The sequence below is a fragment of the Salvia hispanica genome, chromosome 2 (assembly GCF_029641045.1).
Source record: "Salvia hispanica isolate PSC_SH4W2 chromosome 2, Shi_PSC_v1, whole genome shotgun sequence".
Taxonomy (NCBI): domain Eukaryota; kingdom Viridiplantae; phylum Streptophyta; class Magnoliopsida; order Lamiales; family Lamiaceae; genus Salvia; species Salvia hispanica.
Window position 1 is genome coordinate 65,117,243 of NC_142693.1, and position 23,356 is coordinate 65,140,598.

General features: G+C 35.0%; 4 protein-coding genes across 7 annotated transcripts; 2 read left to right on the forward strand and 2 right to left on the reverse strand.

The window, feature by feature from the left end:
- The first annotated feature begins 894 nt into the window (after window positions 1–894).
- LOC148932954 (uncharacterized) lies at window positions 895–3,723 on the forward strand. Its single transcript, XM_089063975.1, has 2 exons — window positions 895–1,488; window positions 3,682–3,723. The coding sequence occupies exons 1-2, from the start codon at window positions 937–939 to the stop codon at window positions 3,721–3,723; spliced, it is 594 nt and encodes a 197-aa protein (XP_088920101.1). The 5' UTR covers window positions 895–936.
- Window positions 3,724–5,986: 2,263 nt separating this feature from the next.
- On the forward strand, window positions 5,987–8,451 carry LOC125200928 (uncharacterized). 4 transcript variants are annotated; one of them, XM_089065595.1, is made up of 3 exons: window positions 5,987–6,179; window positions 6,565–6,674; window positions 7,855–8,451. In XM_089065595.1, the coding sequence occupies exons 2-3, from the start codon at window positions 6,576–6,578 to the stop codon at window positions 8,266–8,268; spliced, it is 513 nt and encodes a 170-aa protein (XP_088921721.1). In that variant the 5' UTR covers window positions 5,987–6,179; window positions 6,565–6,575; the 3' UTR covers window positions 8,269–8,451. The 4 variants fall into 4 exon arrangements, with proteins under 4 accessions (XP_088921721.1, XP_047954720.1, XP_088921722.1 ...); XM_048098763.2 differs by having other exon boundaries at window positions 5,992–6,179; window positions 7,849–8,451; XM_089065596.1 differs by lacking the exon at window positions 5,987–6,179 and adding an exon at window positions 6,189–6,301.
- Window positions 8,452–8,523: 72 nt separating this feature from the next.
- Window positions 8,524–12,731, reverse strand: LOC125200927 (DNA-directed RNA polymerase II protein). Its single transcript, XM_048098762.2, has 12 exons — window positions 12,498–12,731; window positions 12,270–12,357; window positions 11,983–12,082; window positions 11,821–11,894; window positions 11,611–11,682; window positions 11,427–11,504; window positions 10,700–10,897; window positions 10,169–10,230; window positions 9,622–9,996; window positions 9,352–9,451; window positions 8,920–9,141; window positions 8,524–8,827 (listed from the first exon to the last, which is right to left on the reverse strand). The coding sequence occupies exons 1-11, from the start codon at window positions 12,581–12,583 to the stop codon at window positions 8,941–8,943; spliced, it is 1,434 nt and encodes a 477-aa protein (XP_047954719.1). The 5' UTR covers window positions 12,584–12,731; the 3' UTR covers window positions 8,524–8,827; window positions 8,920–8,940.
- Window positions 12,732–13,623: 892 nt separating this feature from the next.
- On the reverse strand, window positions 13,624–17,315 carry LOC125202771 (uncharacterized protein At4g37920). Its single transcript, XM_048101235.2, has 6 exons — window positions 17,096–17,315; window positions 15,923–16,320; window positions 15,496–15,664; window positions 14,711–14,955; window positions 14,207–14,394; window positions 13,624–14,102 (listed from the first exon to the last, which is right to left on the reverse strand). The coding sequence occupies exons 1-6, from the start codon at window positions 17,247–17,249 to the stop codon at window positions 13,943–13,945; spliced, it is 1,314 nt and encodes a 437-aa protein (XP_047957192.1). The 5' UTR covers window positions 17,250–17,315; the 3' UTR covers window positions 13,624–13,942.
- Between the last annotated feature and the right edge of the window lie 6,041 nt (window positions 17,316–23,356).

Here is a 23,356-nt window from a genome sequence, read left to right on the forward strand (position 1 = left end):
AGAAAACAATCGTGTAACCAAAACCTTTTCATCTCATCACAAGTTAATGAAGAAAAGTAAATAAAACTAGAATACAATCTTGTAACCAAAAACCTTTTCATCTCAACACAAGTTAATGGAGAAAAGTAAATAAAATCATACATAGATTAAAACTAAAAACTTCTTCAACATTTAACCTAATTCAAAAACCTAGGCAGATTTATACTTCACAAGTTCCAGAATTTGTGCAACTAAAAATATAGTGTCTAAATAGAACTGCCATATTTTTTTGACTCCGATTTTAACTCGCAACCATTATTCGAAATGTGTAGAATGTAAACTCCAATTTTTTTAGATAAAGTTTTACTTGTATAGTTATAATTATGAATAAATTGCATGTATATATAAAATATGAGAAAATCTCGGATCTTATAGTTCTACAAATTCGGCATTTCTCAACAATACCATTTTTCATTCTATAAATATGCGATTTTGAAGCATTACTCCACTCTAAAACCCATTTTATTCCCTTGCAATTTTAGCCGGTAAAGAAATAGATGAGACCACAAAGAAATGAAACAAAATTAGTTTTTGTTTGTTGATCACATTTTAGTGTGCCAAACTCAAGAAGCTAGTTTTGTGCACTCGTACGAGCCTAGCTATTTTTGTGCACTCGAACGAGCCGAGCTATTTTTGTGCACTCGTACAAGCCGAGCTCGCGTGCAATTAGTATTTTCCCTCTTTCTCTCTCATATATACACATATAGTAAGATTTTACATATGCAAGTCTACACTTCCCTAATTCTTGGAACTTAATTTATTGTTTTTGAGATATCACTGGGAGACATCTCTTGCTGTAGCATTTTCCTTCAAACAATACAAAGAATCCACTTGATCAATTATTTTTGTTCTTTAAAACACTTAGGGCTTATATAGTAACATTTCAATCAAATCTTTATGGGGCCATTTCCACCAAAGGAATTTGGTCATATTCCACTTTTAGTGATTGATCATCAATTCCTCAAAGACAATCCACCTCTCATGATGAATTTTTCCAAACTAGATAACAAGACATTGATCAAGAACAATGTGGCCTTATCTCCGGAAGAAACCATGATGCAAAACCCTTCTTTCTCTTCGGGTTCTTCTTCGGCTACTTCTCCTCCAATCCTTCATGAAAACCCTAACACGAAACCGGGGGATGGAGTTTGGAATGATGGGATGAAAAACCCTTTTGGAATGAGGAATTTTGGAGAAGAATTCTTGCGAAATCCGGCGCCATTGATGATGAAGATGGATCAAGAATACATGAATTGGCAAAAGCAAGAAACAATGCAGATTGTCCAGACAGATTTTAAGGTTTCCGAGATTGGTGCTAGAAGATATTCTGATAATTCACGTTTTGAAAATGGGAAAAATGATGAGAGTTTTGCAAACTGTGTGGAGAGGAGGCAGAGAAGGATGATCAAGAATCGAGAGTCAGCTGCAAGATCAAGGGCTAGGAAACAGGTTTGCTTTTCTTGTTTGATTATGATAATATTGATTTTCGATATTATCAACTTCAATCTCGTATTTTATTTCATAGTTATATTTTTTTGGAATTCAGTTGCTATATCGGTTCAATCGGAATTGAGTATCCTACTTTGTGGTGCCCCATCGACATTTCGATACTATTTCCAATCATGAGAAATTATTATTGATAAATTGAATTTTCCATTATACGCTCATCAATAATGATTCTTCATTTATCCCTAGCTAGTTAGAAATAGGATTGGCATTTAGATCTCGTATTCAATTTCAATTTTAGTTTCGTATTTTCAGCTTCACTTGAAATTGAGTATCCTATTTTTCGGTGTCCCATTTAAATCCGGTATTCTATCTCCAATCATATTGATCGGGATGGAGAATTATTATTGATCCTTTTTCACATGATTATAGCATTGGATGTTAAAGTACTTTAGTTAATGAATAATCTCTTCAGAATTATTATATCCAGTTAGAGCATATTATTATTTTTAACGTTTAAGTCCAACTTAATCAAATCCATAACTAGAGTATATTATTTCTTAACCTTTACTTCTGATAAATAATTTTTTAGTATGATCATTAGGTCATACTTATATTTTGTGAAGTGAAAAGGATCCTCGTATGTACTAGACAATCTATACACAAAATTCTTTATAAATTACATAAATATTAATATTGTAGATTGAATGAAAAGTTTGTACTATTATTTTAATTTTAAACGTTTTAATTTTACTGATGAATAATGATTTACATTGCAGGCTTACATAAACCAATTGCAAGAAAAGGTGAGTCAACTACAGACATCAACTAAATTGCTTATGAAAATAAAGGTACTACTTAATTACAGCGTTTTTGAAAACAAATCTCAATTTAGCAATATATATTCTTCGTGCGATCGAGTATTGACATTTAATTTCTGCCACATTTTTGCAATGAATGTAGTAATCAATATTATAGTATGAGAATTATTTGAGCTAGTTACGTTACAATGCAATATATATGTAATTATTAATGATATTGAAATTACCATTTTTTGTTAGTTAATTTACGTTCTATATATTTTTTTCAATACAATTAAGTTGCTCGGTATTTATTACCACGATTGAATAAACTAATTCAGTTTGTGAGTGTCATGAGAGATTAATTTAGTTGGATGCATGAGTCATATTTTTATCATGTAGTAGTAATATATAATGGGGGGGGGGGGGGTATATTATTAGCGTCTTCATCATATTTATTTTTTTAAATTAAGATCATTAAAACACCTTTTAAATCTTCAATGCCACATTAACAAGCCAATCAACCATGAGATAAAAGGTAATCTCAAAATATATTTTATTGAACATGAGATAAAAGGTCCCGAAAATAAATTTGAAGATAAAATGATGATAATTAAGAAACGCGAATAATATTAATTCCTTATGAAAAATAAGTTATAAATATTTTTTTCGAATTTATCTTTTTATGCTTATGTACAGGAAGTCTATGCTATTTGGAATTCAAGTTCGTTATCTACACCAAGATACCAACTCAGACGCACCAGTTCAGCTCATTTTTAATTCCTTATTTCATTTTTTTCCTATCGAATAAATTGAAAAATTATTCATTAATATCTATTTCTTTTCTGCAAATTTCACATTTGCATTTTTGGATCCGATGAAAAAAGTGTAAATGAATGGAGTATTTTTTTTGCCCTTTTTAGGGGATAAAGGTTAGCATCGCAAAAGTTCTATGTTTCGTTGATCTTTTGAATTAAATTTAAGTTGAAAATGATAATGGTTAAGACTTGCAATTTGATTGGGTGTGGCAGTTCTAGAATAATATTGATTAGGTATGAAATTAATGTAATTTTCATTAGGGTTTAGATGAAATTATTTTGATAGATGGAAATTCACTCGAGTGATTAAGGCCTTTGGTATTAGTGTAGTTGTTGGGCTGGGTAGGCTCCAACCACTAATTGGGCCTCAAAATAGGCTTGCCCGGCCCAACTCGATCTCTTTTCTTTGGTATGAATAATTATTTAATTATATGGAACACTGATTAATATGATACTACATTCGTCCTATGCTAACCTATGCAGAGAAGTGACGATTAGTTTGTATTCTAGTAAAATTAAATGAGTGTGTCATGATATCAACTGATACAATTCTCGTTGCTTGTTTGATGAACGACAAGAAATTTGGAAGAACGAGGCGGAAGATTGATACAAATGGATGAATAACGCCACAAACGAGATAGAAGAACCTTCTGATAAGTTTTTGAGATGGAATGAATGATGCCACAAACGATAAGTATTATGACAAAATTAAATAAGGTATATAAAGTTGCAATTATAAATGACAAGTAAATGACAAAATTAGTGTTGAAATAACAAGTCAATACATAAAAAGTCATTTTCATGATTAGCTAGGTCGATTTTTATTTTTTAATATGTAACTTTATCTTATTATGTTTGTTTAGCAAAATGACATTATTTTGTTTAGTTAAACATTCCAACATGCAATCTGAGATCAATATATACCACATTATTTTGATCATTTCGGCATTATATTCAATTTAAGGAAAATTCACTTTATGGAAAACTGATTATACACCAAAAATTTAAGAATATTGTTACCATATTCAAAATTGATTATAATAAAAAAAAAAACCTGAACTAGACTATAATTAATGTATTTTTTTGGTAATTAATAGGAAAAATCGTATACAAACAATATAATTACATGATGGTTCGACTCCTATTATGCAAATTGATACATCTATGAGACAACTAACCAACAAGTAAAAAAACACAAATGTTTTTATTGTCACACTTGTAATCGAGTTTCTTTTATTCCAATATTTATTAGAGTACATTTAAAATGTACTATGAGGAGGGCGTGTATAGTAAATGAGGGGGACCTATACCTATAAGTACTTACTTATTAATCAATTTTCAAACTACCATTTATATAAAAAATCAATAAACGAGAAATTATTGAATGCAACTTATGAAAGTTGCTCGAGAATGAAAACCATTGAATTTGATTCCTGTAAGTAGGCTTCACATAAATGTTTATATCTTGCCAAATTTGTTGTAGAGATCAAATGATATTGTTTTGGGCCTAATATCATTCAAATAAACATATGTCATATGTGATATAAAAATAAAATAACGTTTCAAATATTCTCTTTCGATTGTATATACTCTTTTTTTCGTTCACATAATCACATCACGTATTCAAATAGCGTAGGGTATAAAAAATGGTAAATTTTAAATATTTATTTGAATTTTTAATTAGATATCTTAGCTATATTAGTGTAGGATGCCCTACAAGTATTTTTGTTGGCGATATTTTTGAAATTTATAGTAATAAGATTCAACACAATCATCTAAAGATTATATATATATTGATGATTATTTATTGATTGAATAACATAAGTAATAAACTAAGTTAATAATATAAATTTTAGGGGGAGCTGAAGTTATAATAAAGTTAGATACTTATTCTTTAAATACGTTTTATGATCCCCAAGTGAACGTGTAAATATATCGATAGTACTCTTCCGTTCGCGAATATCTATCTGTCTATGATTTGACTTTGATTTGACTTTGATTTTAATATATATTGAGGGAAATCGGTCTAAAAAGTTAATGAAATACTCAATTAGATATAATTTCTAATATAAATCACCTACACGTTCATGTATAATTTACAATGAAATGTTATGAAATGATTTAGTAGAATGCACAACCCACTTAGCAAATTATCATAAAGGTAAATAAGATATGTAACAACCATATAGATTCAAAATAAAATGTGGACACAAATTCGCATACGGGTGAAGTATCTCATTTCAATCAAAAGAACATACCAAACCAGAATCGTAACTTTCTTTCTTCGTCGATGACGCATTATGGAGGCGAAGCTAAGTTAGCATCTGAATTCGAGCATGCAATGCCACTGCAACATTATTAATATGTTTCCACTGAATTCGAATTAGGATCAACCCTAATTCGAATTCACTGATGATAAGAACATAAATACGTTTCAACTGAAGTCATTGTTCATTCATGTTCAACAGTATTTCCAATTGAATATCATCACTTAGTGATTCCAACAATTGGTCCATAAATAACACAAATAATAATGGTAAAATCCAAAAATATAGAAAAAGTAAAAAGAGTTTTATTCTCAAATTGTGCCCCACCTAGCTTTACTACTATCCCTGGGAACAAAGCATTTGATTCTATTCCCCCCCTTTTTTTTAAACATTAATCTAAAATACTCACTCTGTCCCATTAGAAATGAAACGTTTTTCTTTTTGGGGCTGTTCGATTAAAAATAAAACGTTTCTTAAAATAGAAATAACATTATCTCTACTATTTCTTCTCTCTTACTTTACTCTCTCTTCTTTAACTCACAAAACAACACTGCATAAAATTTTGTGAAAAAAAACGGGGGGACACATAAAATTCATTCCTCCTTCAATTTTCATCCTCCTCTCAACTACTCTCCACTCTCTCTCTTCTCTTTGAAGTTTCAACCAACACACGCCACGTGGACTCCCCCTTTCTCTCTCACACACACGCACGCACGAAGGTGCAGAGGCGCATTTTATCTTCTCCTCTTTTCGACGTAGAACTCCTCCCCATTCCACCCCCCTTCCGTGGACTCACACCTGCTTTTACGGTCACCTCTCTCTCTCTCTCTCTCTCTCTCTCTCTCACACACACACACACAGTAGTTGTTCATCTTAAAGCATTTTTTTCTGTATTTCTGCATCTTAATTTATCATTTTCTGGAATCAGGCGGTGAATTCTTCATCTTCTTCACTTCAATTTCTCAAAACCTACTTTTCTTCAATTGTGTGTGTGTGTGAATTGCAATCACACACACTGGCACGGAGATTGTGTTTTCTGCATGAAGCAGATTTTACATTTTATGTGTTTTTTCAACATTAATCTTTATCTTCTGCAAATTTGTTTATGTTTTTCCTGTTAATCGATCTCGTTTAAATCTAGCAATTTTCTACCTACTTTTTTTTTTCTGATTATTCAGTGAATTTCCGGCGCAGGTTACCGCGAGATGGAGGTGACAGTTAAAGGAGCTTCACTAACGTGCGCGGCGGGGCCGCTTTCTTTCCTGCTCCTCCTGGTCAAAGCTCATCTGCTCTACACAGCTCAGGTTTTTACTTACTAACTTCAGCTCAAAATTGTTTTAATGGGTTTTAACAAATTTATTTTAAAATTTTCAACTTTTTGTAGTAGTAACAAATTTTGTTTATTTATTTATTCAATAATTAACTAAACTATTTCACAGATTAACAGCTCAAAATTATAGTGATACTCTAGAAAAAAATATGTAAACTGTAATTTTTTTTCACTCAATATTGGATGAAATTACGTTTTGACTTTTTTATGTAGTGATTTGAAATTGGTGTTTTTTCAATGGTAGCTAACGTGCGCCGTGTGTGGAGTAGTTGAAAATAGATATGAGAGTGAGAGTTCCAATTTCTTCGTCACGGACACCAAAGGGAAAATAGAATTTAAGTTTAGTGCAATTTTGAGTTCCGGGTTGGTTGAGGCTGGGCCCCCTACCCCACCATAATAATATAGGCCCACAATCCTGGCCTTAGTTTATTTATTACAACTACTTCCAAAATTAACACAATTATTAACATTAACAGCCTTGTTTTTCCTTGCCTAAAAAGAAAACCTTTATTTTGTTTTCCCTCTATAGTAAAATAAACATAAATAAGTAAATAAAAGTTAAAAAGGCTTCAGAAAAAAAAATTAAATGTTTTCAGAGTTGCTATAATTATCTCTGTAAACATATATCTACAGTGGACTTCAATTTACTTGCCCAAAACTTAATCTTGGAATAGTGTCATATAATATCAGTCATTTCTTACTAGTCTTAGCCTCTCACCAATAATAAAATTAATTTCATACTATAATTTTATTTTTGAGTGATCAAATAATCTCAAACTATAAAACTTGAACCCTATAGCCTATGGGGTATGGGGGACTGTAGTTACGTAATTATTATCTTATTATTGTTATTGAATAAGGAACTCTGTGAATTTTTAAGTTCCAAAATTCTTAGTCATGGTAAAGTCAATAAATAGTCTTTACTTTAATGTTGAGTGCATCATTTCAGGGACACAATTATATTTTTAATAATGGGAACATCGGTAATAGATTCGAATATTCCTTTGAGGATATTTTCAATGAACCGCATATACCCAGGTATGGGTCGGTTTAACGGGTCGGGTTAGAGAAATGAAGCATGACTGTTTCAAGATATTCAGATTTAATTTCCTTTTGAAGAATAATAAAACTGACTAAAAATACAACAGTTGCAGGCCTTTGCAAAATTTCTGATGCTGACAGCAACAAAAGACCAAACAGAAGCTGTGGATACTGAGGGAGGAGCTGGAGAGGACAGTGACGGCGAAGCTGCGGCAGCCGGAGGCTCTGCGGAGGACGAAGGCGAATATTCCGAGGAAGGCGAACAGGGGAACGAGGCTGACAGCAACGGTAAGGCCAAGAAGGGGCCGGGAGGGGCTGGTGAAGAGGATGAGGATGACGACGACGAAAACGATGCTGCCAATGGGCATGATAACGAGGACGATGAGGACGACGAAGATGATGAGAATGAGGATGGAGACGACCCGGATGCTGCTGAGGACGAGGATGAGGAGCCGGAGGATGAGGACGAGGAGGAGGAAGACGAGGAAGAGGAGGAACTTCAGCCTCCGAAGAAGAGAAAGAAGTGAAGCAGTGGTTAATTTTATTAGAGACCTAATTTACCATTTATTTCACTAGAGAGAAGAACTTGGCTCTCAGTTGCTTAATTTTACCTCATGTTTTGAATTCATATCCTACTCTGACAATATTTGATCCAAGAATATTTCTCTAGGAAACTTATTTGAATTCAGTTCTATCTTTTATTTACTGAATTCTGTCTATTTTTCTTCTGTATTAACCATTAAATACTAGTCTTTTATGCTTCACAGAATAAGCAAAAGCAATTTCTATCTCAAGGAAGAAACTTTTCAACTATATAGAAATAGGAGTATGTAAGTTTTTTATACAAATAAAGTACCAATTATACAGATAGCTTCTACTGAATCTCACAGAGCTAGTAATATACAGATTTAACACATTAGATTACAGAATGCATGTACATCACAGTAGAGTTGGAAATTGTTACCTCAAATATCCACACCTACTCGAAATCGTATATTTACACAATGTCGAATCAGCCGAGAAGCTTTTCAAACTCCCGGGGTGTTACCTTGTCAGTGGAGAAGGTTGGTTTAGCAGTTGGCAACGCTACAGGCAGACAGTAGGCAAACATGAGCTAAGGTTATCTCCAATCCAAAACAACAGAGCTTGTGGCATTTGTAAGTGAAGATGATTCTTACCGAATTGCAAGGTGGTTTCAATCATTTCTTTGTTGCATCGATGAACATCGCTCGAGTCCAATGCTCCACGTCTTCAGTACGTGATGGAGGCGGTGGGAAAGTAGGGTGCTCCACCAAATCCCATTCTTCCATTAGGTTTTCATTCTTCCCATACTCAGGAAACTCGTTGGCATAAACATAGCTTCCAGCAAAGCTTGGGAGATAATTATCAAAGGCATTTCTCTGCAGTAAGGAAAATTATCAGTGAAAGAAATGAATGTCCAACTGCAATGCGCTTTTTTCATATTCAGGAACAGATGTGTATTGTGTTAATAAGATAATAATTATGGAAGAGTTATGAACCCAGAAACAAAATATAATGCCAGAGAACTCATACATTTACTATCACCATGTTACACAGACAGGAGATTAAATAGTAATTAGAATGTATACCATTGAAGGCAGTGCATGTGCACTCTCCATCAAAGTGCTCGATGAAACAGTTGATTCAACATTCCATACGGATGTGTTCAATTGTTGGCAAGACTTGGACCTGCACGTTTAAATCAATATCCATTTTAAACTGTAAAGCATTCGTGTAATTTTCTTGAAGTAGATAATCTTCCAGGGTAATAGAGAGATGAATTTGGACATGTAGTTTTCATGAAGTTGCATATATTATGTGCACGGTGAAAAAATAAGATATTTGGAGGATGCTTATACCTTGATGATGCCATTCTCAGGGATAAAACACTTCGAACTTCCTTTGAAGAAGATAGTGTTGCCAATAGTCTCGCAAATGCCTCAAACGTAGAGGCATCCGAGGGAACCTCCAGGCACAAAGAGTTATAGCAATAAGCAGTTAGGCATGCCACACTTTTCTTGAGGAGTGATATGCCCTTCTGCAAATCCTTGTGTAACTCCACTGAATGTGCAGAAGCAGAAGAATAATTGAAGCTACCGCCAGAGGAATCTAAACGAGGCTTCCTCTCAGACTCCATTGAAGCCACGCCAAAATTACTAGAGCTTTTATCAGACCATGACGTTTCACCACCAGTAGTGCAAGAGTTTTGGCGAGGAATAAAAAGTGGATACTCACTGTTTAGTAGAAATTAAGTTAGTAGAATGGTAGATATTTTATAATCAAGTAGAGACAAGTGAATAGGGGTCGAGCATCTGTTTAGTGTTCATTCTACTTTCGTCAGAAGGAGGGGGTGGATAGTTCAATTAACCGAAATCCCCACCACTACAACTCTAACCAGTATATTACCTTCTAGATGATGGACGAGCATCCCAATATGACTCCCGCTGCCATATCCGAGAACAGGAACCCTGATATACATGAAGAATGACGAGACTCAACTTGTTTGTAAAACCATTCAAGTAACAGAACTTCCAAAAAACAGGGAAAGGAAGAGGGAAAAATATAACTGAGAATATCAATTAAAAACAACCAAATGATTACATCATTTGTATTTTATTACTCAAACTTTTGTACGACTTGAGCACCTGACTAATATTTTGACTGAAACATCTCACTAATATCTAAACCAACAATACCGATTGATGCAATGCAAATTTAGGGCTGTTATCTCATTGCAATTTTACAGCAGAAGATCATTTGTACATGTTCTTCACCATGATCACACTTTTCCTACATGTTACTGATCTATGATTATTGAAGTAGTATGACCTTAGCTACCTATTAAGAGCTCCTTCAAAATAGTAAGTGTCTTAAACCACAGTCAGCCAAAAAATACTCAGATATATCATAAGAGCAGAAGGTATATACTGTACATACCGCAAACCCAGAGTTATGCAGAGCAGGAGAGCATACAGCATGCAGAACTAGATTCAGAAGTTGCACCATATACCCCAATGAGGCGGCGAGTTCCTCGGATGGAACTGAGTGGGGATCTAACCCTCTTGGCAAGCGTGCATTGCAAATTGTATCATATGGACCACTATAACCATCTTTTCTCTCTCCATCAATAAACACCTGCAATTAATTAATAACCGTGAAAAACTAATAAGAGCGCCAGCTCTACCAAGAAAATTAGCACAGACTAATTGCTTGAGAGAATCATATAGAATATATATATCTACAAGCATTCAGAATTTCAGATATCATCAACAATAGTGCTTCAGCCAGATGTCCAAAATAAACCTTTACGGAATTTTCTTAGGAAAGAGAACAGTGAGAATTGACATGGTGAAGACCAGTGAGAAATAAGTGAAATCAAGACTGAAGTTTAAACTGAAGATACCTACCAATTTAAAAAAAAAAAAAGAAGTTTCCCTTACCCATTTGTATACTGTATGCATTAATTTTAGGAGCTTATCATAAAAATATATAAATAAATTCAACACAGTGTAAAGTCACACTGTCTAGATAAACTACGAATAGATCAATAGATACATAAAATGGAAGTTGATTAAATGCCAAAAGTTCCGTATCAACTGCGATATCAGCTATGAAAGCACAAACAGTGGTATTTAATTAGAAAAGGAAAGGTTTCAGGAAGTACCCGACGCTGAGGAAATAACTTGCATATCTGCTTGATAATGACAGATTGTTTATGAAGGCGTTCAGAAGTAATGGCCATCTGAAATAAGATTTATGGAGCATTAATCTTCGTAGAGATGTAAGAATGATAAAGTACTAACAGTAAGAGGTTTTAAATAATTGACTGAATAAGTTATCTTTCTTACATGTCCCAAACTCTGTGTGCAGATAAGATTAGGATAATATTTCTCGATTTGCTCAGTTCGATTCTTTTCCACCTGCAGTTTCATATCAAACAAGAAACTTTATAAACTGGCAAAATGAAACCAAATTATAACTTCAGGAGAGGAAAACTGAGCTAACAGCTCTAAGTTTTTCCCAGCATAAGAAAGATAAATGTAACTTAATTGTTATACCAAACTCATTGCTGACTCAAGCACTTCGTATTTAACTTTTAGATCATGAGTCATCTTCTCAATTTTAGCCCTTCCTGAAAAAATTCAACAAAAAATAACATAAACTAAATTGAGGATCACGAAAAACCAAAATGGCAAGCATCTAGACTCAGAGCACCAAACCTTGTGAAACCTCTGCTCTTCGAAGCCTGAGCTTATCCCTCAACTTTGCTAATTTCTCATTTTGAATCACCCTCCAACTATGTTGATCATCAGCCTTACCCTAAAACAATGAAAAATAAACAAATTCAAAGTTTAAACCTCTGAAATACAGTAATATACCACAAGTTCAGTCACTTTTCACAAATTCTACAAACTTTCACCAAATTATGAAGAATACACGTTTCACAGTTTGTTAATCAGATTACAATCAAATGGCAAAATCAATTGAAAACCTACATCACACATACCTTCGCAACCAGAACTTGAGTCAGTCTCGAATACAGCGAATCTCTCTTACTCTTCAACAACCTCAAATTACTATTGTAATCATTCAATCTGATCAAAAACAGCAACAATTACCAAACACACATCAGTTTCATCTAGTAAACAACCTATGCTATCTCGAAATTTATTAGTGTTACGAACAATGCGGTGGTAAGCTCACAATCAATCAAACTCAAATCGCGAGAATTTACCTGTAATTAACGCAGACATGGCAAATTGAGGCGATATTAGAGTTCTCGCAAATGGCGCAACAGCTCGTTTTTCTCGTCGTCATCATCTGAAATCGCAGAATTGGAAGAGAATTCAACCGTATCGCTTCCTTTTCTGTTGGAATTCTTCCTCTCCGAGCTTCGAAAATTGATAGCTTGAACAGGAATTAGGGATATGGAGATCGCTTGTGCAGTTGTATGTGATAATAGCCAAGGTTTTGGATTTTGAAGAGTAATTCTTTAGTTATTAATTAATTATCAAATTAGATTCGAGCATAAATTTTTTTAGCGGTATTGAATATTTAAGCATTTTAAATCATCCAATTTATAAGAGAGAAAAAAATGATTGAGTTTTTATTAACTGAATAAATGAGTAGATATTTTAAAAAATAGAAAAGGGATAAAAACTGGATTACATTACTCAAAATGAAAATAAAACGATTTTTTTATCGAAAAATTAACGTGAAAAATATTAGAATAATATATTAATTATGGATGGAATAAGTACTCCTCCAATCCCATTAAATATGCAATATTTGGAAATTAGTACGTGTTTTTATGTAATGTTGTTTTGTGAGTTGACAAAGAGAGAATAAAGATGTTTCCATTTTAGAAAATATTTTATTTTTAATAGGACAAATTAAAAAGGAAAATGTTTCATTTCTAATTGGATATTGGATACATGGAGTATTTCTTTAGATCATACGTACTATATTATATAGAAAAAGTGCTTTTTTTCATTTTTTAATTAAAGCTTGAAATATAAGGAATGGTGTTGCGCCATGTCCTAGATAGAAAAATACAAGACTTTCTGCTGAAGCTAAATAAAATAGTTGTGCTATAACTTTTTTGCAAAATAATGTTAATAAATGCCGAAAAGATATTCAATAATAAGAATTCAAATTTCTTGATTGACAAAATATGACAATTTTTTCATTATTGAATATAGTTAATAAAAAATTAAAAAGCTAAATTTGAATATTTCTAGTCTATCCAAAATATAATGGGGCGCTTAAAACAGATAGATCGACCCGATTGACATATTTACTTAAATCAATAAACCAGTGAAGTATAAAAAATCAATGTTGACTTAGATTAAAGATGAATGTAATAAAAATAAACACTTTATTTGACCGAATTAACATGAAAGTTCATGTCACAAATTATACTGTACAAAATGCAATAACAGGCTAACAAGTCCAATTGTTAACCGAACTAACCGAATGTCCCGAAAAACTGACCGGACCGAACTAAATTACATGAGGCTCGATGTATGTAGTCTTCTCCGGCACTTCCTCAAGCAACATATGGAGATAAATATCAAGCTTTCCACAGGAGAAGCCGGTTTACCATAAGTTCATCGAGCTTGAGCTCTGCTGGATGCACACCCTGTTTGCTCTACATTGCTAGGCGATATGCATTCGATCTCACATGAAATTATCTTGGATGGCCTTCTTTAACTCTTCCAGTTTCCGGATAATCTTCGGGTTCATCAAGTCTCTGGCTTCCCTTACAAGAGTGCCCTCTCGGCTGAAATGGTAAGCATCAACTATAGATCCAATCCAAGTATGCAGCTGTTCTGGTGTCCTGTTAGAATCACGAGATTTTTTTGTCATGTGAAATAAGCAGACGGGTGAAGGGGAGTAATGCCCCCAACCCCTTAGGGAGAGGAAAAGATAAGAGGAACATACGTGTAGAGGTTGTCGACATCCATTCCTTCAAGTTCTTCTCCTGGTGTGAAAGCATCATTTAGTGCACTCATGCGCTCTTCAGGGTCTTCGATTGTTAGTAGATACTTAAGTATCCTGATTTCTTTAGGCATAAGCCTCTGGAGATTACCTCTGGATGTTTTATATAAATGATACAATACATCTTTAACCTGGGAAAGGTGAAAACAGTTAGCCGATGCAACAGCAAAAATAAGCACCACATTTAGATGAATATTGCAGGCTGCAGCCGAACCATACTAAACGAGCTCAGTAAAAATTATGACTCCTACTTTCACATCTGTAGATCAGCTAGTTTTAAAAGAGCTATAAATATGCACCTTGATTACGATGACTGAATACTGATTAAGATCAGTACAGTGATAACCACACACTATCGCGTTGGTAGGAATGCTCTTTGTATTAGCTATCATGATGTAAGTTTACTAAAAGTAGAAAAATGATGTATCTAATAAGCCAGCAAGATACCTCATCTTTCATCATGGTTGACTCCTTGGCAGCAGACCAAGCTTTTGTAATCATGAGGACGAGTGCAGAATCAAGTTGATTTTTTTCAGCCAAATTGTCAATCTTCCGGCAAGCAGCATCTACAGATGGAGAGTTAATGATATCTTGAAATTTCAACTCTGCAGCATTTATCGCTTCTATACTTTCCGTTGCAGTATCATATGCTTGTACAGCAGCTATGCATGTATTCCCAAGTTTCGCAACAGCTAGTCATCCAGAAGAAGGAAAATGTTAACATTTTTTGAACAGGAAATTAAACACTATCCAGCCTGCAATTGCTTGTAAAGTGAGAGATATAAGGGAAGCAGTAATCGACGAGCTCCAACATGTCTAAGTATCATTAACATAGAGCACGTGTTGGGCTATGGCTGAGTGACATGAAGTCAGTAATTGATCGCAGATCAAACATATTGATCTTAGACAATAACTCACTGCAAACATTTCGGCAGGGACCTTTAAATGCCTATAAAGCATTTTACATGTAATTATATATTACATGAGGAAGAAAGGACCAAAGCTTGTCAACATTGACAGTAAAATCTATAAAAGACCCTAGCATGTTAACCATGAGATGATATCGTAGGCACGTTTTTAGTCAGCCAAAGCTCATTATTTCAAATAATGGTAAAGGCAGCAACAGAAATATGACCAACGTCCTTGCATGCTGATTCAATCATTTTAGATTTATCCTTCATTGTTCATAATACCAGTAAACTAATCGATTCATAGTAAAGAGTTAGCCTCACCATTTTGTTCTGTTGGATTGTCATAGTACGACTCTGCCACGGTGTTAAGATGAACAAAGAATTCTTTCGTGAAGTCTTTACGGCGCCGAGCTACAATTTCACCAACCTCAGATGGTGACTTTCTAATTGCATCAAGCAGCTCATTATGCCTTTGGGTATCATCATCAATCTGGAGAGAAAGCATTTAGGTCATTTCACAACATGAACCAACACTAGTTCTACAGACAATACATCAAAGAGTCCAAGACAAACATACTCGACCCAACTAAATGTATAAGGAACAAAACCTTGTTTTGCCCAAAGATCAAAGATGATCTACGCAACTTTATGCATAAATAGATCATTCTAAATAAAGCAATAAATATATTGAAAAAATAAAAGGACCACATTCATAGTTTCATTTTGTTATGGAAAACAGGATACGTACCTCTTTGAGCTTCCTTGCAAGCCGAAGTAGCTTGTGCTGCATTCCAGGATCACTCTCACTATCTGCTCGGTCCTGACATCTCTTGTAGAAGTGGGGTCGAATATTGCCCCATTCCTTGCTAAAAATTAATAATCTCCTCCAATCGGTTGGTGCAGGCTTATCAACCATAAAGACACCAATTAATTTGTCGCAGATGCGAATCATTTTATTCTCATCCAATTGTTCACTATCCCTATTTTTGTGGTTTGCATCATTTGCAGTAACAGCACCACCTTCTGCAATGTGTTCCTCAGCAGACGACACATGTTCTTGAGATGAAACGTTCCCTGCCGTTGTTGCATTATCAAGACCAGCAGTATGGGAAAAACACCTAAATTTCTCGTGTGGCAATAGGAATCCTGCATTCCAATAGGAGAAACTCGATAGGATTAATCACAATCCTTACTGATAGAAATTACAATCACTACATGTACTCATTAAGCATGTGACACGGTCAGTTTAATCACAATCTTAGACTCTACTAGTGCGAGATGACAGAGCATGATGAGTAAACAAACTCGAAGGCATTTAAAACTTCGAACATAAAACCAGTAAAGATAATTCCCACCCCCAACCATACTACATGTAGTCTCAACACAATAACGAAGATAACTAACAATTTCTTCAATCATTTGCAAAATTAGTATTACCCGATCAGTTTGTGATAGAGCGGCCGTTCCTTCTCTCAGTTAGACCATATACATCAGTACATCAAACACATCGAACACATCCAAAATCATCCCATCAGGGAAACAAATTTAACATCCGGTAAGCAACAAACAAGATTAATTTTCTTCCCCTCAATATCTATCTTCAAAACCTCTACTCAATTGCTAAGGACCTAATTTCCTAAATTGTAACACAATCTCCATTATATAAATTCCAGCTTCTAACTAAAACAAACACATGAATTCCATTACTAATTTACTACTCAGAAAAAAGAGAGTAATATCAAACTTCAGAATTCTACCTCAAGTTTTGGGAATCTTATCCTACCCAAATTCCTACTGCATAATTCAAATATCAGGAACAAATAAGCATAATTAACAGCTCTAGCACTACACCAATGCCAATTTCTAACTCAATTTAGCCTGCTGGCGCCTAAATTCGATTCAATGCACAATATTGGAATACCTTTGGGTTTATAAGCGACAAATAATGAAGAAATATTCGGAACGGTAGTCCTGAAAATAGGGAGGGATGGAGAGAAGCTTCTGGAAGCGGCGGCGGCGGGCCGTGCGGCTGAAACAGAGCAGTATGAGCTGAGAGGAACCGAAGCCAGCTCCATTTTCCAGTAAACAAAGGATTCTGACAATTACCGCAAAGCGAATCACTGATTCTATCCTGGTTTAATTTAACCTAAAAATAGTAAAGAAAGAATACGAAACAATGGGGAATATGGATAGATATTTTTATTCCTTTATTAACAAAAAAATAAATTATTTATAGAAATTTATAGCGGGTGATTTTAAAATATAGACAGGATAATTAAATTGATGTGAGGTTATTATTATTGTGATTCTTAAATAATTATCATCAATATCATCTAAAATTATTTGTTGTTTGGATGAGTTTATTTTGCAACCAGTTCTATTTTTGACTGCTTGAAAGCTGCATTTCCAATCACATACTAGTCCAGCCTAGGGCTGGGGAAAAATATCGAAAAATATCGTATTGAAAAATATCAAAAAATTATCGAATTTTCGATATATCGTAATTTTCGATACGATACGATATCGTATCGTAAGTTTTCGATACGATAACGATATGAATTTTCTTATATCGCGATATATCGTTTTATATCGAAAATACGATATATATCGAAAATTTTCGATATACCGATATTTTCGATATATATCGATATTTTATTTTCGATATATATCGATATATATCGATATTTAACGATATATCGAATTTCAGTACGATATATCGAAATATCGATACGATAACGATATGAAATTTTTTTATATCGAAAGTTCGATATATCGAAATTCGATATATCGAAACTTTCGATACGATAACGATATGAAATTCTTTCATATCGATATTTTCGATACGATACACGATACAACGTTTTCGATATGATATATCGTATCGACCCACCCCTAGTCCAGCCCAAATATATTTTTGAACCGACGTGACATCTACCTAGGGGTGGGTCGATACGATATATCGTATCGAAAACGTTGTATCGTGTATCGTATCGAAAATATCGATATGAAAGAATTTCATATCGTTATCGTATCGAAAGTTTCGATATATTGAATTTCGATATATCGAACTTTCGATATAAAAAAATTTCATATCGTTATCGTATCGATATTTCGATATATCGTTAAATATCGATATATATCGAAAATTTCGATATATATCGAAAATAAAATATCGATATATATCGAAAATATCGATATATCAAAAAATTTCGAGATATATCGTATTTTCAATATAAAACGATATATCGCGATATAAGGAAATTCATATCGTTATCGTATCGAAAACTTACGATACGATATCGTATCGTATCGAAAATTACGATATATCGAAAATTCGATAATTTTTCGATATTTTTCAATACGATACGAGCGATATATCATTTTTTCGATATTTTTCTCCAGCCCTACATCTACCGAGTAATATATACTCCCTCCGTCCCAATAAATATGAAACATTTGGTTTCCGGCACAGGATTTTACGCAAGTGTTGTTTTGTGAGTTAATGAAGAGAGAGTAAAGTAAGAGAAAGGGAAAAGTAGAGAGAGTGGTGTTTTTCCATTTTAGGAAATGTTTCATTTTTAGTGGGACAACCCAAAAAGGAAAACGTTGCATTTCTAATGGGACAGAGGGAGTACTTCCTCCCGTACCATAAAATTAAGCCATTTGGTATTGACACGAATTTTAATGTATAATTGATAAAATATGAGAGAAGTTTAAAAAATAGTTGAAATTGTGTAGTGGATAGTGAACCCATAAATAATAAAGTAAAAGAAAAGGAGGAAAAAATTGCTGTAAATACTAAATGGATATGGACTATTTGTATGAGACATACCAAGGGAGATATTCATTAGTAAAGTTAGAAATTGTTTTGTTCCTTTATGCATTTATTCGTAAAGAAAATTAACAAATCGATCTTTAATTTTTTAAAGTACTACTCCCTCCGTCCCCGATTAAGAGTCACACTTTTCCATTTCGATCCGTCCCCAATTAAGAGTCACACTTTATTTTGACAATAAATGGTAGTAGATCCCACATTCCACTAACTCACTTCACTCACATTTTATTATAAAATCAATATAAAAAAGTGAGCTCCACATTCCACTAACTTTTTCAACCAACTTTTCTTTACATTTCTTCAAACTGTGACTACTAATGGGGGATGGAGGGAGTATAATTTATAAATTAAACAAGACTAGCGTGACATAAAGAAAAGGAACAGCACATTACATAAACTATGTAACATACATTTCTTATGAATAGATTATCGACTAGAGTAGATTGATAGCTTAACTCCATCCAGATGAAACGGGTGAAATACAACTTCTTTTCATATCAAACACCTTCCACTTCTTCTCCAATCCCTCAACGAAATACACACGATCATCACCACACCCAAACTCTTCCGAATCCACCCAAACACACCTCTCATTCATGAACACCGTCTTCCCTCGTAGCCTCTCAACCTTAATCCAATCAAGCCCGCCCAAATCGAGCCGAAAAACCTCAACATGGTCCACAACCGCAAGAGATTCCCAATGAATCAAGAAAACCAACAAGATCTCGCCATCCATCTCGAAAAAATATTCCTTAAAGAACCTCCACCTCGATCTCGGGATGGCCCTGGCCGTGCCTAGGGCCGTGATCACAAGGCGCGTGTCGACCACCTACACCACCACGACATATATATGAACATAAGTTAAAGGGTGAATAGCCATTTAAATCACAAGTTTGGTAAAAATCTGGCCTATCCTATAAAGTTTGAAATCTGCTAATTAAATCACGAAATTTCAATTTTTCTACGTTTATAACCTGCATCACTGCAATAGCTCCCTGCAAGCTCATGGCGTAGTAATTGCCGTGAAAATTAACCATGCTCACGAATTCCATCTTCTTCTTCTTCGAATCGAACGGGTCGGGCGTATTGCACTCGTACCAGACGGAAACGTTTGTATCCCGGTACACATCGTGGAGGACGGTGCGTGAGACCGTGTGGATCACCGTGAGGCCCGAAGTCGGCCCGATCGGGCCGACAACGCAATCCAGGTACAGAACCGGGCCAAGGGGGTTATAAGGGTTGATGGGTCGGGTTCGGGTTCGGGCTGTCGGGCCGTGGGCGAGGACGCGCCAATGCAAGTGTTTGGGCGTTTTCGCGGCAACTTCGACGAGGGTGGTGGAGTCGTGGAGGTAGCGGTAGCGCGGTGGTGGGGGACTAGGGTAGGGAGGGTTTTGTGTTGGAGCGGCGGCGGCGACGTGGCGGAGTTGGGGCGGTTGGTTGTGATGGGCGTCGCATCGTGTTGTTGTTGGTAGCCATGATTTGGTGACGGAGGGAGCGGAGCTGCGGTTTGTGCGCCACAGATTGTGTGCGGCGGCGATGTTAGTTGAGAGAAACTCCATCCAAGGCCACTGTTGTTGAGAGCGATACGGCGGTGGCGGTGGCGGTGGCGGCGTGTTAGTGATGGATGATTTCTTAGGCTTGTGTTTTTGGGATGGCATTGTTTGAAGTAAGGTTTGTGGTATGAGAATGTGGTGATGTATGTATATTGGTAGGTGGCCCTTGGTAACCAAGCTTGATCAATCATTCATTTTATAAAATGTAAATTGTATAGTATGAAGAGATTTTTAAAAAAATTATTTTGGTGCATACATAATTAATATGGAAGAGTTGACATTGGTGGGAATATTATAGTACTAAGAAAAGAGAGAGAAATTTCGGAAAAAAGGATTAATTTCGCTTACCTTTCGAAATTTAGGATTAATTTAGCTGACCTTTTAAAATATGGGATCAAGGCATGCGGATTTTTCGGAATAAAGGATTTTTGATTTTTTCCTCTTTTTCTTATCATTTTTCATATTATTTCACTCATCATATTTATGAATTGACATAATTATCCACCTTATTTAAATCTCAATTCATTAATTCTTCGACCAAAAATCCAAAATACTACTCTGACGCTTCTGAATACTCCATATGAAAACAAAATAAAAATTCTGAAAACAAAAAAAGGATTCACACTTTAGAAAACAAAATCTTCTGCCCACCCTCCTCCTCTCCTCCCTTCGGCGCCTCCACCTTCCTCCTCCTTCTCCTCCACCGCGTATATGATACTTTTATATGTTCGCAATTATATTTGATGCAGCACTTTTGTTTGTTTGCATCTGCTCACAGACACTCTCTCTCATATTTTAATTTTGTAGGATTTACTTTTCCTTCTCCTGCAATACGTTTTTCTAACACATAATTTCTTTAATCAAAATCTAATAGCAGCAGTTCATTCCATTTAGGATAAATTTTCCAACTTTTTTGAAATAAAAATCTAATCTGAATAGAAACAAAGAAATGGAAGTAGATTATCCATGTGTCCGTAAGTGTATTTATTTTTGTTTTCAGAATTTTAGAACAGTTTTAACGATGGGTAGAAGAATTAAAGAATTGGAATTAAATTTTATGTGGGTAATTTGGTCAACTTATAAATGTTAGGAATGAAATAATCATTAAAAAGAAGAGAAAATGCATAAAAATTCGAAAATCCCTTATTTCGAAAAATTCGCATGCCTCGAACCCATATTATAAAAAGTCAGTGAAATTAATCTCTCATTTCGAAAGGTTAGCGTATTCAATCCCTTTTTCTGAATTCTCTCGAAAAAAGAAAGGATGGAGCTTGGGGAGCAAGTACTTATAATTGCTTTTACTATTTAGAGACCACAATGAATTAAATATGGCTATTTTTTTTATTGGTTAATTATTACTCACTCATTCGACATTCGACATTAATCTATTGACGGAAGACAAAAGCATTTTATAATTTTTTTTATCAATTGAGTAAATGTTCTAATAAAATTGTACTCCCACAAAAGTTGTCACTTTTCTTTTTAGTTTGTCCCATAAAAGATGTCACATTTCATTTTTAGAAAAAATTGTCTCTTACATGAATATAAAAATTATATTTTCTCTCTCTATTTAACACACAAAATAAAATCTCCTAAAATCTCGTGCCGTCCCACAAGTGTGACATTTTTTTTGGACGGAGGGAGTGGTATTAGTGTTATATAAATTCCTTAGTACGTATAGTAAATATATTCTTGTAAAGTTGTACTAATAAATAGGTACTTGTCCTCCATTTTCTTAATACAGTCAGTCAGTCATTAACTCAACTCTCCAAAATAATGATATGCAAGTTTTGAAAACTCTAGTCTATAATAAAAAAGCAACATTAATATATAATTGACTGTTCTTGAGTTCCAAGGAAACATGTATACTACCTACTCCATTTATTTAGAAACCACAACACCACCACCACCACCACCACCACATTCCCCTCTCCACTGATCATCTCACCAACAATGGCAGCCAAAAAGTCCAAATCCAAGAAACCATCCATCACTAAAAAAACTACTCCTCCGCCATGTAGACGACAACATGAGTGGCCGTTATCCGTCCTCCCCCCGACTAATGGCCCCGCCCATCCCCGAGCATTCTGGAAATGGGCCGGGGTCATCGAACGCATCTCCGCTCCCGCCATCACCAAATCATGGCTACCACCACCACCACCAACGCGATGCGACGCCCATCACAATCAACCGCCCCAGCTCTGCCGCATCGCCATGGCCACCGGTCCATGCCACAACAACCCTACTCCTCCTCATCCACGCTATCGCTACCTCCACGATTCCACCTCCATCGTCAAAGCCGCCGCGATAATCCCCGACACTACGCATTGGTGCGTTCTGAGACACGCCCCGACGACCCGGTCAACATACCCGGCCCACGAGCCCCACACCGATCTTGGCCCAAAGCTGTCCCTGCGATACATCGACCCCCCAAACTGCCCTAGATCGGGCCTCATGGTGAGGTACTGTTACATACTCAACGGCCCACGAGACTTATATAGTAGTTTCAGTTCTTCACCATATATTTATATTTTATTTTGAATAAAGGTCAATTTTGGTTTTAAACATATGGTCCATAAAATATGAATTTGGTCCATAACAAATGAAAATGTTGACGAAGTAGTCCTTTTTTTGACGATTCCGTAAAAAAACGGACGGTCAACGTTAATTGCACACTGGCAATCGTTAGCTTTTTGACGGAACCGTAAAAAAAGACCAATCCGACAAAGATTTCATTTGTTATGAACCTGTTTTTTAAAAAGTGAATATTTTGGACCAAATTCGTATTTTGTTC